General features: G+C 33.8%; 1 protein-coding gene across 2 annotated transcripts; it reads right to left on the bottom strand.

Annotated features, from left to right (window-relative positions):
* Positions 1-84: 84 nt before the first annotated feature.
* LOC132706671 (uncharacterized) lies at positions 85-16,466 on the bottom strand. 2 transcript variants are annotated; one of them, XM_060678146.1, is made up of 5 exons: positions 16,211-16,466; positions 10,189-10,264; positions 8,739-8,963; positions 6,290-6,914; positions 85-1,006 (listed from the first exon to the last, which is right to left on the bottom strand). In XM_060678146.1, coding segments are annotated over exons 1-5 (1,095 nt in total). In that variant the 5' UTR covers positions 16,213-16,466; the 3' UTR covers positions 85-839. The 2 variants fall into 2 exon arrangements, with proteins under 2 accessions (XP_060534129.1, XP_060534128.1); XM_060678145.1 differs by having other exon boundaries at positions 85-1,018; positions 16,211-16,464.
* Between the last annotated feature and the right edge of the window lie 1,606 nt (positions 16,467-18,072).

Genomic DNA, 18,072 nt, shown 5'->3' with positions numbered 1-18,072 from the left:
AACTAGAACAATTTTCATTGCAAGCACATGGTGCTTAAACTAGAGAAAAAAAAATGTGGCAAGTCAATTTAAAATAAATGTCAATGTAAAATAAATAAAAAATTAAGTGTTTGTACTTCAATGGAAAATATCAAAATAAGTGCCTTAATATTTCGAGGTGAATTTTCGGTAAAATCGGAGCAAAAAATATCGAAAGGCTTATTGCAAAATTACAAGAAAAAAACAATTTTCTGGCAAGTTTGTCCTTATTCTCGAGTCTTACTCGAGAACAATTTCCGGGTTACAAAAAAATTAGAAAAAATTTAATACACGGAATTTGTCTGCCAAGTAAATTGGATTGCCTCTTTAAATATTAAAAAAGTTACAAACATATGAACATGGCAAATTTATGAATATTTTTGGTCATTTTTAAGTTCATAAAAAAATCGGAAGATGTAGGCATAGTCTTAAAATAATAAAAAGCACATTTTAGATAGATTTCAACTATAAAATGTTTGAGAACATTCGCATATTTTAATGATCAGTGTAACAAAATGCATTTTTAGGCCATTGTGCTGATTTTACATTAACTTCCGAGTGGAAGGCGATAATAATAATAAAAATAATCACAAAGTAACTCTAATCTTAGTAGACTGCAGTGGGTAAGTGAAAAAAAAAAACTCTAAAAAGTATGTTAAGTACCGATATTTTACCTTAATATTAATTAATAAAAACCACGCTTACTTGTAGCGATTTAAATTTTGGCTTACGTTTTTGTATAAGAGCTCGATATCGCGTTTTGAACAAGTGGGACTAGACATTCATACGTTTTTGACCGAAATTTCTACCTCTCTTCCTCTTCACTCCTCCTGCATCAGATCTTCGACTTTACGTGCGCTTTTCCGATGATTTTCGTACGAAATTTCCAGACCTTCGTTGTTCGGCTTTAAAGCGTCGCTATTTATCCGAAACTTGACTTCTACGGGATCCACGGCCATGGATCCGTGCGGACCTCTGACCAGGTGACCTACGTTCAATTCTATCAAAGGACAGGCTATCGTTCCTTTTCTCGTATTATACAGGGCGATTCACGGTCGACGGCGGACGAAAAACGAGATTAATAAGATTGTTCGGAAAATCTAATTATGTATGTACAGGGTATCATATTTTCGACACTACGGGGGGTATTTTACTAATTTTTAAAAATAGAAAGCTGCAAAATATGGTACTTTATAACATTTTTTTTATGAAAATAGCCAACGGCTAAAAACAATAGTTTTCAGTTCGTACTGTAACATAATTCTTACAGATTTTTTCCCTAGAATGCAGCGGCTTAGGCAATTTTCTCAACATGTACCCTTTTTTGAGTCTAATTTTTTTTTTAATATATATATTTTTTAAAATTAAAATGGATCGTAAGTAAAAAATATCTACGCTACTGCCCGTTCAATAGGTTCAAAAACAATTGAAATACATTTTTTTTATAATAAAACTGAAACATACTGGATGGATATCTTCCTTGATACTTATCCTTTAAGATACAGATTATGTCAAATGAGAACAAATTTGTGAAACGAAACGAGTCGACCTTTTAAAAATGCTCCAATTTTCTTGTTTTTAAAATATTTTGAAAATACTAAACTTTTTTATCTCTATTTTTCCCGTATTAGACATTTCTCTACAATAACTTGATTCAATCTGAAGATGTTTTTATTATTTGACAATAGAATTCCTATTATTAAGAGAAAAAAAAACAAAGAAGAAATTCAATTAACGCAAGAACATAAATAAAAAAAAAAACATTGAAACTAGTGATTTTCCTCAATAAAAGTATAAATTTTAAAATTCTAAAATACTAGCAAAATCTAGTTGCAAAAATTAGCACCGTTACGTTTTGAAGAAAGAAAAAGGATAACTAGATAAAAATAATATAAAATAATATAAAAAATAAAAAAAACTAATGACATATTTCTCTGTGGTAAAATTATATGGAATAAAAAAAACAAAATCACCGAAAGTAGGAATTTTCTCGTTTAAAGCCAAAAAACTTAATTAAAATTAATACATTGTTTAAAATATCGGGTCACTATTTGATGCCCATTCGGTTGTTTTAATGTGTCATGATTTCTAGTTTCCTTCATTTTATTTACCTTTTATATTCCGAATCTAGTTGGCCTATACGCTATTAGATAATATAGGGACCCCAACTGCCACAAATTTGTCTTTCAGACAGATAAGACATTTTCGCACGGAAAGGATAAATTTGACAGACATACTAACCTTCATTTTGAGTATTGAAAACTGTCAATTAACGAACTGTGAGCGGTCATATTTTTCGTTGAACGCCGCGCGGAAGATCAATCCCATGAAAGGAATTGACGAATGAACGCAACTTAACTACAACACAAATTTTAACAAATTAAGTTACGACTTATTGGATAGTTTAAAAACTGCAAAACGTTGGGTAGTTGATAAGAACGAATTAGTGATTGATACAGAAAATCGCAAACAAGTCAATTTAAAAAACAAAAAAGAATTTTATTTATAATTGTTTTGTTTTATACTGTGTGTTTTTTGTATATGCACCCGTCACATTACAAAACAAAAGTAAATTGAAAGCAGCGGCGGCGCGTGGTTCCATATTTAGGGGGTGCACAACGTAAAATCAAAAAATTGGCGGCCACGCGACGACGCCGAAAAATTTTTTTGCGTTATTCAAAGGCCAATCAATAATAGAAAACTATATCTCAATTAAAAAAATAATAATAAATAACTTACCCTGCTGTCACCGATGAGTACTAACTTTGGCCTCGCAAAAAAAAATGTTTTTATGTACATAAGTAATAGTTTTTATCAAAGATTTTGTATTTCACAAACACGTTTTAAATTGAAAATCAATACGTCTGTCCTTCTTCGAGATAAATTCTTCAATCACTAATTCATTAAAATTTGGAATTTCTTGAATCATTTGTTTCTCAATGGATAACATTGCGAGAGCAGTCAACCTATTTTCACCCATTGTACTTCTAAGAAAAGTTTTAATTCTTTTTAATGTGGAGAAACAACGTTCCGCTTCTGCAGTTGTCATTGGCATCGTAACAATTGCTTGTAGTACTGAAAAAGTCTCTGAGAAATCTGTTTGCAAATTATTTTCAACTAAAAATTTAAGTAGGTGGACTGCTCCTGAAACTTCTCTAAAATCTGATCTTTTGTAGATTATTTCCAGTTCCGTCTTCAATTTATCTTTGTTCAGAAAAGAAAAATTCATAATTGCTGAATTTAAGTGTTTGGTGGGAAAATTAGTTGAAAATATCTCGAAATTTTCAACTGAAAATAAGTGCGCTCCTTCCAAATGGCCAGTGAATGAATATCTTCTTTTGATTTCTGCAAGTATAGTATCACATACTTCCTTGGCTTGCACAATCGTAGAAACATAAGAATGCCTCTCTTCTGTCTTTCTTCTTTTTCTAGTTTGACTTTCATCCATGTTTGCTAATTCAATTTCCTTTATGGTGTGAATTGTCTCCCGTTCTTTCTGTATATTTTTTTCAAATTCATTAATACATCTTTTTACGGTTACCGAATCAGTTGATCTTTTTTGCAGTTGTGAATATAAAATATTGACGTGAGGCATTATTCGATGAAAAACGGATAACCAAAAAATAAACTTAGGATCATACAATAATCTTAAAAGTGCGCCTGCCTTCGTGATTGTATCGGATTGTCTGGATGTGGATTGTATTTTTTCCATACACTCTATAAGTGCCTTCCGGTTTTCATATACGGTATTCACAGTTCTAATTTTGAAGTTCCACCTGGTAGCAGATGCACTTGGAACTCTATTTCCAACCACTTCATCCAGTATCGCAACTCTTTGTGGTGAATTTGAAAAAAAATTAGTAATGTCACTAAGTTCGGCAAAAAAAATGCGTGCATTTGTATTTATGCTTGTTGCCTGAGACATTATTAAATTTAACTGGTGTGCATAGCAGTGGATGTAATGAGCGTATTTAAATTTATTTTTAATAAGTTTTTGAACACCACCTTGAGCGCCACTCATGACGCTTGCTCCATCATAACTTTGGGAAATTAATTGATCCGGATTTTTTAAAACATAATTTAACGCTTCTTCTATGCAGCCAGCTAAGGCAACAGCATCATGTTCATTTGGTTTTACAAATGTCCAAAATCTCTCAACGGGGCTGCCATTCGGTAATGTATAACGGAAAACTATAACCATTTGAAAAATATTTGAAATATCACTGGTTTCGTCACTCATAATAGATACAAATTTTGATGCCGCAATTTCTTTTTTGATATGTGCCTGACAAACAGAGAGCATACATTCCAATAAATCGTTCTGAATGTCTTTTGATGTTCCTTTAAATATGGTGGCTTGCTGCAAATGATCCCTCAGTGCTATATCCAGTTCAGCAGAAAAATTAATGAGTCCCCTAAATATACCAGGGTTTACAGAATCTTCTTTTTCGCGATGTCCGCGGAGGGCAAGTTCAAACGCACCACAAAATTTTACACAGTTTATAATTTTTGATAAAACATATCTATTATTTTTTACTTGGACATTATGTTTTTCTATGCTTAAACGATAGACACTATTTAATTGCTGTCTAATATCTTGTTTTCCCAATAAATTAAATCCTAATTTGGCAGATAAGTGTGATTTCGGATTCTGATGTTTTTTAATTTTTTCGGATAAATGAACTAAATCTTTTACTCCGGATTTTGTCCATTCTGATGGATCTGATGCCTGATCGCTTGAAAATAATAAGCATGGAAAACAGTAGAGACTATTACTCACATCACACCCGCACAACCAGTCAGTTTTTTCATACATTTCTATTTTAAAAGTACGTTTATATTCTCGATTTTTGCATTTAGTTGTATTAATAATTAACACATTCGGTTTGGGACGTCCAACACTTTTAATTTTAATTTTTTCTTCCAATGGAAGAGAAGAAAATTTAATTGTCTTTAAATATTGCACGTTATAATTGTCCGTCATTTTAACAGAGTTTTAAAACTATTTTTCGAATACTAATTTTCAACACGCACGCGTCATCGGCTATTATATTTGCAAACGCGAACTACAAGTGCACTCATTACGTGTGCACACGGGCCAGCTTAGATCGGTAGACCGCCGCGGGAAACAAAGAGTGCGGGCGGCGGATGATTGACCAATCAGATCTATTAGTTCCATGAGCAGTGAACGAAGCATTTTACGATCGGCGGAATCGGCTGCTGGCAAAGGGGGTTTGGAGTTTTGTTTATACAATGATTTATAATTTGAAAGTGAGGTTATTGTATTTTAGAATAAAATGCCTAAAGGGCTCTTATTCTTCTAAAATTTCTTTTCCTATAATTGTTACTTCGTTGCTAAGTATTTGTACTATTACTAATATGTATTTACATATTATATATGTACCTATTAAATAAAACAATCCACTATACGATCTGGAAACCCATAGCAGATACTAAAAAAGTTTCGTACAAAAGATTCTTGGACTCTTCTGCATATTTAAAATATTATAATTTTATTGATACAGGATGTCTCAAAAGTGTGCCTCCCCCCCACCCCGACATCAACTTTGTTATTTTGAATGGAACGCCCTATATACTTCCACATTTTTGGAATCCTTGGTTAGGATAAAGCTACCTAGCTAGAAATTGAAGTTGTGTTTTTTTTTTCTTTTATATTTTGATTGCCCCATATCAAATTTAACCACAATTAGTCTGACAGATGCGTCTCAGCTTATACAGGGTGTCCCAAATAGGTGGTGCCGTTTTGGCGAATTCAATTAACAAAATCTCAAGAATTTCAAATGGAACGCACTATATTTTTATTCGGTTATCAATTCTACGACAAAAAATAAGGGGGGGAGGACACTTTTGGGACACCCTGTATCAACAAAATCATAATATTTTAAATCTTCAGTAGAGTCCAAGAAACTTTTGTGTGAAACTTTTTTTACATATAATAGGTATTTGTTTTTAATAGTTGTTTGGTTTACATTGGAAAAGAAAATATGGAAAAGTTTGTTGTTATCTAGTTTAACTTCACCATTATTTTATTTTTCAGTTACGGGCGGTTCCACCTATGAGTACGATTTTGTGATATGTTATTATTAAAATAAAGCGATAATAATTAATATTCACGCCACCTAACGCCATAAAATTAGTTCGTTCCGTAGATTCTAGATAATCTACAACTCTCTGTTTTATTAGTTTTCTGTGTTTTTATTCCATGGTCAGTCCATAGGCGACCGTGAATCACCCTTTAACAACACCTTACCGGTTTGTTGCTCTTCGCCCAGATAATGGTGATGAGCAACCTCCTCGACCTGGTGGTGCTGATGGTGGCCGTGGTGGTGATTATGTTCCGGTGGCTTTTTCACGTCGACCGCATTACGTACTATGCCCGACGCCACGTGGTTCCCCTTGTGGTGACTCGGAACTCCTTCGTCGCCGAAACTCTTCGGCAATCCTTCGAGATCGTTCAAAATCCTCTCGTTGTTCTTCTCGTTGAGGTCCAGCCTCTTCTCGAGGTCCAACAGCTCCGAGTGTTTCTTGTGTCCGTGTTTCTCGCTTTCGTTTTCCTCGACGTCCTTCTGGTAAACCGCGAACCACTGCTTCAGTTTGTTTTTCAATTTGATGTCGTTCTCGGTATGCTTCAGGGTACTGTTTTGGGCGTTCTGCGCCTCGAACAGGTCCGGGAAATCGTCCGGGGCCGATTTGTTGTTGCTCTCGTGATCCGTGAATAAATGCGGAGGCAGTTCGAGCGTGTTCGCGTCATTTATTTCGCAATCTTCTTTGCGGATTTTGTCGCAACTCTGACAAGAACAGTTCGTGATGATTTGGACCCGTTTTTGGAGAATTTTCGGCCCTTCCGCGTTGGTGCTGTCAGCGTGTAAATTCACCTGGAACGGGCAAAAGTAAATCACAATTGTTTTTTGTTTTACATCCAGATTTTGTTTTCTAAAATTATTTGCAATTTTAAAAGCGACCTACATTTTTTGCTTATAATAAGTAGACTGGTTTTACAAGAAACCAGAAGATGGTAAACTGCCGAGAGAAGCAGTGGAGTACGGAAGAAGCTAGTACTTGAACACAACAATTTGTCGGATTTAAAGGATGCCAACTAGAAATATAGAATTTAAAAAACTGGTTGATATAAAGGAAATCACCAGATGTATCTGGAATTTGACAGAAAAATAAAAGGAACGAAAACAAAAACAAAACGTATTCCGCTTGATGGAAACGAGAGTTTTGGGTTTGTTACAGTTTTCTTTTTTGGCTATTAAATTAAAAAAAACACACAAACATTAAACTTTACTATCCCCTTGGTGGAAAATCGGCTTTAGAGAAACCTTGCTATTTCAGAGTTTTGGTCTATTGTCAGTGTTAAAACACTTTACTGGTTTCTATAAGACGTGTAAGTTGTAATTTTTTGTATAATAGTGCTAGTTGGTTAGTGTTAAAATATTCTACACCATAGGGTATAAAAAGAGTACACTTTAAATATATTTAAGAGTATAGAGGGCACGCGACAAAAGTATGTCTTGAAAAGTATAATTTTATTAAATGAAATACCCTGTATTTCATTTTATTTGTGAATTCTACTGTAGGACATAAGTCGGCTAATACTAGTAGCAAAGCTTTGAATTTATATTACGTCTCACTTAATATTCAAATACACATATTTATTCGTTATCTTTTTTATGCACTTTAACAATATTTGGACGAATTCTCACAGGTTAATATTTTTTAATATTATGGAATACCCTCTATATTTTGGGGGATTTCATATATTTGTGACATTGAAAATTTCTTCTTTTTTTTCTATAGTTTTCGTTTGCTTAAGAAAAAAGGGCCTCCCAGATGGTTGCCTATTTAAATTAACGATTATTTATCCTTTCTTGTAAAATTTGAAAAATTCTTGTTTTAGTCTTGCCTGTTCTTTAGATAGCCCCACAATTTAGCAAAATATTAAAATGGGAATGTTTAAGAAAACAAGTTTTTTTAAATTTTCTTCACTTCTCTCACATATTTGGGACACTCTACTAAAACTGATCACCGATTGTAGTAAAATATATAAAAAAAACTTCAAAACCAAATTCTACAAAAGCATAAGATAACACTATATCTACTACCGTTTAACATTCGTCATTTTTATTTTTTTGTTTGAATTAGCAAATTTTATAAAAAATGTATTATATGTACTAATATATACACAAAATATTCGGAAAAAATAAGATCTTTTCTCTTTTACTTTTATATCCCTTACAGATAGTATTGGGGCTGGTCAATTGACCACTTCTTAATTGACCGACAATTGACTGCTTCAGTCACTAGTCAAAATGGATCAAAATGTTTTTACTAACAATTGTAGAGTCTTATCTAGCATTATTTAATAATAATTTGTATTTTATAATAAATTATTATGCGTTTGTGATGTCCAATTTACCTATATCTCTCTTCAACACCAGACTATTTAGTTCTTGGAATAACGCGACGTAACGCACAATATAAATAAATAAATATAAATTTTATTGTATTTTTAAATTTTAAAATTTGGTCGGTCAATTCCACAACCCTAGTTACGGAACTAGAGCACCAATCTTCGAGGGAGTTGTAGGAAGTTTTGATCAGCAAGTTTATTTATTAAATAATAAACTTTTACCAAGTTGCCAGGAGTACATACATTACATCGGGCTAAGATTTAATAATGAGAAATTATTTACGTGATAGCATTTCATCTCGGATGGTTGACAGCTGTCGCAGTACGGTCCGATCAGTTCGCCGGGTTCCGCGGGTTCCGTTTTCGGTATGCTATAGCTGTAGCACGCGCCGACGCATACATTGTTCTCGATGGTGACTGGTTCGTATCCGGGCGAACCCACCACTTGTTGAATGGGAGTTATCTGGCACCAAGAGTGTTTTTCCGGGTACAGCACTATGTTGTGGACCTAGAAGACTATATTTATGACAGCGTCTGTTTCTATTTTGTTAAGTGTAAACCAAAATGCTATTTGTAATCATTTGTGAGATGTTTGTGAGAAAAAGAAAAGAAAAAATTGTTATCAAATATGTACGTAACGTTTAAGCGCCAAGTGGCGGCCTTTTCTAATGTCTAGATGCTCCAGTGTCGGAGATACAAAGTATTGATAGTAAAATTTAGTTAGCGTCTTTGCCAATAACTATTACATCGTATATTATGCTGATGACCATTTCTCTTTTTAAAATGAGAATTCATTCCCTAAACCTCATCATCAAATCTCAAAAAAAAAAAAATAAGAGGAAACTTATAAGAAAGTTACAACATGAAATAGCCAGATAATAGGCTGTAACTAGTGCCCTCTACACATTGTGTGAAAAAACTGAATGTAATAGTATTTCTGGTATGATAGAAAAATTAAAATTTCCAGAATTAAAAGTTAACATCTTGTATTCTCTTTGGAACTGTAAACCGCGGTTTATTCGAATGTAAATATGTAATTTGAAATCGTTTTCGCTAAAAAATTGTACCTTTCTTGAAAAACAGAAAAATAGAAAACTGAAATAAGAATTCATTGTTGCGACAAACCAGTTGCGTAGTATTCCCATCTTTAAATAAATTGAAAAAACTATTTCCACCTCATATATTTTTAAGATAAAAACTTTATAAAACAGACAATGTCTCCATGTGCGAAAATTAAGGGAAATAAATGAGTAGTGCACAACAATCAATATAGTATAGAACTAGTCTGTAAATATGTGTTTCGGACGAATTCTTAAGTATATTTTATAAGTAGCAACAATCAATAGCAATAATCACTATAAAAAATAATGTTATATAGTAAACATATACTATACTAATATACTAATTGTTTTCACATTACCATCTTTAATTTTTGGGAAACAAAACTTATTGCGGGTTTTTGAAAATTATGTAAAATAAATAATATTGTAATGTGATAATTAAAATATTTGAAAAACTACGATTAAATAATAAATATGGACTAGGATAATTATTTATTAACGAGCATGGGAAAAATTGGATGTGTGTTTTCGTAAAACGCACATCGTCCGCATGTTACAAAATATATTTGATTGAAAAGGTGAACCGCCATTAGCTGTGTTGCCGAATTTCTTGACCAAGTCGAGGTACCCATATAACAAATATTAACTAATAAAAACATATTAAACAGCTACCTTGTGTTCTCTTTCACCTGAGATTGTGCGGGCGCTACCCAACAACGCGAGCGATACGTAAAGATATATGGCAACCCTGAAACAAAGAAAAAAATTAATTAAAATACAATAAAATAATGAACAAACTTCAGTCAGGCGACGTTTGTAACAGTCGGCAGGTAAGAAAAATATTATTTATGTTAAACTTATTGTTCGGATGGGATGTTGATTAAACGACTTAATTAAATTTTTGTTTACAAGCTGATGAATTAGCAGTCTTAAATAAAAATCAATTTAATATTTTTAGAAAATACTTCTTAGATTTGACGAAAGATTATTTTAAATTTGAAAAATTTAGTTCTGTGTTTTGGTTACTAACCATCTCATGAGAAAATGGATGTATTGGTCCTTGTATATATTTACGCATTTGTTAAATATTTACGTTCATGTGAACGTTTTGTTCCTACGCGAGCGTTGATGTCTCCGATCCCGTTTGGGTTCCTTTTTGTTGTTTTTAAAATTATTCTCGCAAATACGGCGTTGCCAAATCTACCCGAAACCAACCACAATTAACCATTGTCGATTCTAAATAAGTATAACAAAAATTTACTAATAGGAAAAATTTATGAAATGAAAATAAATAAATATGTTTAAAAAAAAATGACAACGTGTAACGTGTAGGTATAAAACATAAAAACAATTTAATATTCTCTGATTAATACTGTATTTTAAAGTATTAACTAATAATCGTTATCATTATTGTATAGTGATGCCAAATTGGATTTACATTTCAGCTAAATGTTAAAATAAAAACGTGTGCGATTTCCGGAGATGTTTTGTATATTTAAATTAAAATGGCGGGATTTCAGGGTGTCACTGGCGCCCTCTACATATTACGTTAAAAAATAGAATATGACCGTATTCCTCATCTTCAAAAACTCACGTAACCAAGTTTTAATGTCATCAATATCTCAAAAAGAGTTTGAGCTATAAAGAAATAACAATTTCGACAATGAAACTTCCTTCTATCTCTCTAATGAGCGACATTCTGGTACGGCATTTTTGGATCAATATCATTAATTTCACGAGTACTCAAGGATTGCTTTTCGTCACATTCATTACTGACCACCCTGTACATGAATCCAATATTACGCACAAAAAAAATGTACGATATTATTAGTAGAAAAAAAATTGAAATAATATTATTTATTATAAACTTATTTTTAATATTTATATATTATAATTTATTTAAATGTGTTGTCTACAAACTGCAGAATTCGCTGTCTTAATTAAAAATCTATTTTGAATCTAAAGACAGACATTATTCTTTTGAAGTATGTAATTTGATATTTCTTAGATTTAACGAATGGTGAAGAAACATTATTTTAAATATGGAAAATTTTGTTTTGGTATTTTATTTACTTAGTTATGAGAAAATGGACGATGTAAATAAAGGAAAAGTCCTTGAGTCAATTATTCAAACCTCTTGTATATATATATATATATATATATATATATATATATATATATATATATATATATATATATATATATATATATATATATATATATATATATATTTATATTCACAGGAATGTGGGGGTTTCGCTTCTACGCGAGCGTTGATGTCTTCGACTCCGTTTTACTTCCTTTTTGTTGTTTCTTAAAAACATTATCGCAAATAATCGGAAGCAGTGAAATTGAAGATAGCTCTCAAGAATTTTCCACAATAAATATCCCATTATTGCGGTTAAACACTTGACAGCTAGGTTTTATAGGTTTAATCCTTCTTTTAAACTTCGAGATTAAAATATGTAACATCAAAATTCAAAAATTTTTCCTAGAAACTGACATAACATTGAAATTCAGCTCATAGTGATTGTTTAAAATGTATTTAAAGCATTTACTGCACTAATTATTATAGAATGATGGGCTGCTACCACTCAACACATTGTACCCACTCAACCCGTCAACCTCCCATTCTCCGTCCTCTAAAGCACCCAAAAGTCTCCTCGAACGGTCAAAAAGCAGGAAGGTTGGAGAGGGAACAAATATTAATATAATATAAATATAACTAGGACGAGTTGCATTTGTTAGTTCTGCAGAACTCTTAATAGAAAACTCGACGTGAATCACCCTGTATGGTTATTAATCTGCATTTTTAAATAGGTACTAACGAATATGTCAAGGAATAAGAAAAGTTTACAACAATATAATACAGAGATATTTTAAACAGCAATCGCGCAATACGGGTTCGCGCCAATGTCGTCATTGCTAAATCGCATCGCCCTGTATACGTTCCGAGAAAAACCCACGGTCGGCATGCGGCAACACAAAGCTCGAAAACTAGCTACTAAGTATTCCTTTTTGTTCCTCTCTCGTGGCGATTACGATCTAAAAAACTAGACCTTGCATTACTAGTTTCTTTTCCACCGAGCCGAGAGCCAGTGCATGAAATCCCGTGTAACTACAATATTATATTACACTCGTTTCGGTGGATATCCCCGACCACAGATACGCCACTCGCACACTGAAAACTATACGTTTTCACTTCGATTTTTTTTACGGAGATAGTATATTCCGTTTTCATATTAGTCCGAAACCTTTTTGTAGTGCACGTTTAACAGTTTTACAGACAACTGAAAAACTTCTTATATTTGATTTGAATTGAATTGAATAATTTGCGATTTAAAAAAATTTCCGTATCTTCCTAATTATAAAGACATGGTAGAATTTTTCGTGATGTTTTAACTCGCAAAATCAAAGTCATTTTTAAGTAATAATAAATAAGCCAACCAATTTTTATTTTTTTTTTTATTAATAATAGATACTATTTGCTCATGAACTATAGATTTTTTGAAACAAAAGAAATACACTCTGAAAATTCCTGATATCTGTGATATCACAACTAAAGTAGTGGAATTGACCGGTTAATTTTTTGTGTGTCAATTGACCTGTCAATTTTTATTGGGTTTCCCCGAATCGCTGAGTATCGTATTCGAGTATGGTCTGTTCATAGATATAAGAAAGTGACCAATTGCTTTTGAATGGCATTATCCCAGGGTGGTCATTAACATACAATGCAACAAGGTTATTACCTAAAGTTTCGGAATTTAAATTCAGGTAAAATTGTGGTCCGTAACAGAAAATAATTTTATACCTACCTGTGTTTAATATTCTTTGGTTTGGTATACTACTTAGTTTAAGTTTGCGAATTATGCAAAATATGTGCGAGTCTAGTGTATCTCAGGAGATGCTCCCGCCCAAATGTAGAAAACACTATTCTATTGAGACTAAGGAAGTTATAAACAATGTTTATTTGACAAATTGACAAAAGGCAAGTTTTAATGGAATCTTTTAGAATTCCGAAATGGCGACTGGAATATCTAGAAAAAATTAGGATTTACAGAGAACAACAAAGGCCAATTATTTACTTGGACGAAACCCGGAATAGGGTTGCGTTGACTCAACTGATAAGTGTAAAACAAACGTGCCATAAAAAAGAGGTAAAAGAATAACTATTTTGCATGCTGGCTCTAAAGATGGTTGGATTCCAAATGGGCTTTCTCTGTCTGCGAAAAATATTAAAGATTTTTCTCTGGATTACCATGAAGACACCACCGCTGATTTATAATAATAAATAATAAATTAAATTCTAAGCAAAGTACGGACCTGTCCGGCCATATTTCATTCTTACAGCTTGCCCGGGTCTTTCCTTAATTCGTATCAGTTAGTCACCATCTTATATCTATGGACAGACTTTACTTTTTGAAGAGGTAAATTGGACATCACAAATGCACAATAATTTATTATAAAACACATATTATTAAATAATGATAGATAACACTCTACAATTGCAAGATGTTATTTAAAAGATTTTGATCGAATTTGACTAGTCAATTACGATACAGTTTGTGGCTAAATCTGGAGTGCCACAAGATTCATTTCTGAACCCGCTCTAATGCATATACCCCACTCAAGGCTGCTAAATCTATGGTATATTGATTATATTGTATTGTCAATGAGATGTACGCTTATTGACTTTTTTGCAATTTTTGTTATTTACTTTGAATAACTCACTTAAAATACAACTTTTTGACTCGTTTTAGCATCTTACCGAGTTTTCGAGGTAAAAATAAAAATTGACACTTGAAATTGAACCCTTCGATATACAGTAAACGAACTAAAATATTAAAATCAAAGGAAATGGAGGAAACAACGTCAGTGATTTTGGATAGGCGCTATCGAGGTTTAGGAGCATCTGCCATTATTATGTGTCTCCCTTTAAATAAAATTTGCCTCACAAAATCGACTTTGGAGTTCATTAATGATGGTCACCTCCAGTGGTTTTTAATTGAAAGATTGACAACTCATAGTAGATATATAAATAAATGGCCATATTCTTTTTCCAATACACTTTTTGGTTACTTAGTAAATTTAGATTCTTAGTATCATTATTGTAGGCATCTTACCAAATTAGTAATTGCAAATGTGCAAACGAACATAAACTTAACAAGTATTACTAAAGTATATTTCGGAAAGCTGTAGAATAATAAAACCGTAATAGGTGCACAAAAGGACTACAGAGTGGGGCAACGAATAGTATCCGGGTTTAGGTCAATTTGGGAGTTATTATTATTGTTATATTGTTATTGTTGTTATCCATTCACCAACACTGAGAATGGTGTTCCAAAGGCGTCCCGATAAGATACTCGCAAAAAGGAAAGAATTTTATGTTACTAACATAAAAATTAGGCATTTTGGTGGTAGTACTAGGGACACTTGTTTTTTGTTATACATGACATAAAAAATACGTTATACATCTTGACGTTATAATTATTAACGGTGTCATCAAAATGTTCTCTTAATACCCGTTGAGGTCATCAAGGTAAAAGCTTTTTTCTACTCCCTTCTGTAAAGTACTTTACACCGATCTAGCGTGCGGGAAGAGTCACTTTATCACATGAGTTTCTTGTTCCACGGATCAGATCCCATTCGGACATTTCCGGGATATTACCGCACGGGTTCGGGAGTAATCGGATGTTGTCGGAGATTTTACCGCACGGCTTGAATTTTGACGTTTGTCACTTCTGACGGTCATATCAGCGAATGTATACATATTGTTTTGCAAAAATGTGCCCAAAAACTAACAGTTGTAAAAATGTATACTATGCAACATGTTTGGTGAACTTTTTAAATCACTCGTTTATTAAACACTCGCTCCGCTCGTGCCAAAGAAACTCGTGACTCAAATGCCGTTTACCGCACTTTTTGCATAATATAGTATTCTTCTGTTTTCTTCGGTGCAGCTTTACACGTCTCAAGTATTTTCGTAGCCAGCAAACAATTTCATTGCTAAATCCATACTTTTTTAAAGCGCTACATAAATATTGTCTCCATTAAAATCTTATCTTGGCTGGGTATATATTTCTATTTAAAAAGACTTTTTACCCCAGTTTATCCACGCTTATGGCGGACACATTTTACTACTCTACACTTTTGTGAAATAGACTATAATATTTGCAGAATATCTAGTGAAAATTAACTTGTATATTTCGGTTATTCAAATGGATCACTTGGTACATCCGCGTCTTTCATTTACGACGCAATAAGACCCCGTGGAGACGCCGACGCTCGCACAGGAACGAATCCCCACTAATCCGACGAACTTTTGCGCGTCATTCCTGAATTTCGCTCGACACCGCTCGCGATTAAATCTGTTGATTCAATCGATTAAATAAGCAAATAAACCCATAACGTTACGTTTACGCGGTCCCGACCGGATCATAAATTCAAATTTATGCTAATAAACAACCGATCATCGATTCTCGTGTTTCCTGCGGACCATTCTCTCGATTCGTTAAATCGACACTCGCCGTTTAGCGAAATATATCGCGCGATCCCCGTCTGCGGATTTTGCTACACTTCGAAATTGGGTCAGGCGACATGCAACGTACACCTCCAATGGACAACACCATAAATCACCGCTCCCCGACGTTTGGTACAAATCAAACCGTGTTCACGAAGTAGGCGACGTACTTACATGCTTATTAGTGCCACCTCGGGCTGGCCACTGAGAACTACTCGATTTCACGCACAGCCGCTTGGGAAAATTACATATTTTCGCGTGTACGGCGACACCGACCGACGTTTCTCGTGAATTTGTCGCGTGAAACTATATCGCGGCAGAGCGACGCGCGCTGCTGCTGCTGCTGCCGCCGCCGCTGAAACAAAACGCCGACCAGAGAAAGGTCAAACCGCGAGAAATAACCGACTGTCGGAAACTGCTCGCAAAGGTAACTTGATCGGAGAAACACCTGTTTTAAGAGGTGCGATGTTTTCGAGAAGAAAACGGACGGGAATATTCAAATTTTTTCGCGCCCCACCGGCGGGTTGGGGGGTGGTTGCGCGGTGCCGAGCTCAGGAATAATTAATGCAAAATAATTCGCAGCAAAACGCCGCGTCGGGTCGGGAAGCACGCGATCCTAAACGCTTCGAGTTGGCGAGTCTGCTTCGACAGCGTGCAAAGTTAATGGCGAATTTACAATTCAATGAGTCCTCTGGCGGAACAAATGTTAACTACTTTGGCAGTAAAATTTGGAAAGGCCGTTTCATATGGATTTAATGATTACGGTGTGTGTTATGTTGATATTGCTTGAAAAAATGGTCCATTTGGTGTCGTTTGCCGTTCAATGGCTCTACGGATTCGTCGCAGCAGTCGATATTAAGAGAAAACTTACCGGTTATTAAATAAATTCCTAAATTTGATTTTTAATTTGAATTTAACAATTGTTGCGCCATTAACAGGCTTGCGCGATAGAGATCACAGATCACAGATCCTTCATCAATTTTAGAAAAAGGTGGTGCAATGTCAGAAAAAGAAGAGCAGCGGAGTAGAATGTCACTGGCTCTAAAGAGAAAGGAGTAAAAAAGTCTGAAAAAACGTTTTTTCAATCAAAAAATCTTGCAATATCGTATCGCAAGCACGATCGCAATCCAATACACAAATTCTTTAATAAATTTTAAATAACAATTATATAATTAAAAATATTATTGTTTAAACCATATGGTTTTCCGCGCATGCGTCTACATTTGACGCACTGACCTGCACCTTTGCGCCATTTTCTTTCCAAACAGCTATTTTCACACACTTAACTCGTTTTCCAAGAAGATTCAAAGAGATCGAGGCATATTTTATGAAAATACTGCTGTAAAAATGCCGCATCCTTAACTTATTGACGATCTGGGACTGCCCATGTTGGTCGATGAATGCAGCAAAGTCAAATGTTTGATTCTTAGTTGCTTCATAAGTTCCTGTATTATTAGCATAGGCAAGGCCTCTATAGTTCTAGCATCTATATGGTTTAAACCACTAGAAAATATTACAGCTACCACGGCAATTGATGTTCTTTGGCTGGCTATGACATTTTCGTAAATATGATATATATGATAGAATAATCTGCCATGCTTGTTTTTACATTTCACACAATTTCCTGCATTTTGCGCCATGTTCTTCCTAAACAGCGATATTTACTAACCCAACTCCTCATTACCTGAAGCTTTAATTGGGTTTGGACACATTTCGAAAAAATATTGCCGTAAAACTGTAGAATCCAAACTTATTGAAGTCTACTTTGTTAAAAACTTCTGCATTCCTCCTGCGTCGGACACAGGAGGAATCCAGAAGTTTTGAAAAAAGTATTACAGTAGCCTGTGGAAGTTTCTTTGAAAAATTATTGACATCTGTCAGCGGCCATGTCGGTACCGCGAGATCATTCGTTAAAAACTACATTTTAGATCTCGCACATATTAAATGGACCTGCTCAAATTCTTTTTCATAGTTGCTTTCTTGTATTATATATAATATATTGAAACTTTTCTTAATTAATCTATCCTTAGGCGAGC

Source organism: Cylas formicarius, unplaced genomic scaffold, assembly GCF_029955315.1.
Source record: "Cylas formicarius isolate icCylForm1 unplaced genomic scaffold, icCylForm1.1 PGA_scaffold_8__14_contigs__length_24414737, whole genome shotgun sequence".
Taxonomy (NCBI): domain Eukaryota; kingdom Metazoa; phylum Arthropoda; class Insecta; order Coleoptera; family Brentidae; genus Cylas; species Cylas formicarius.
This window is presented reverse-complemented; position numbering and strand designations above follow the sequence as displayed.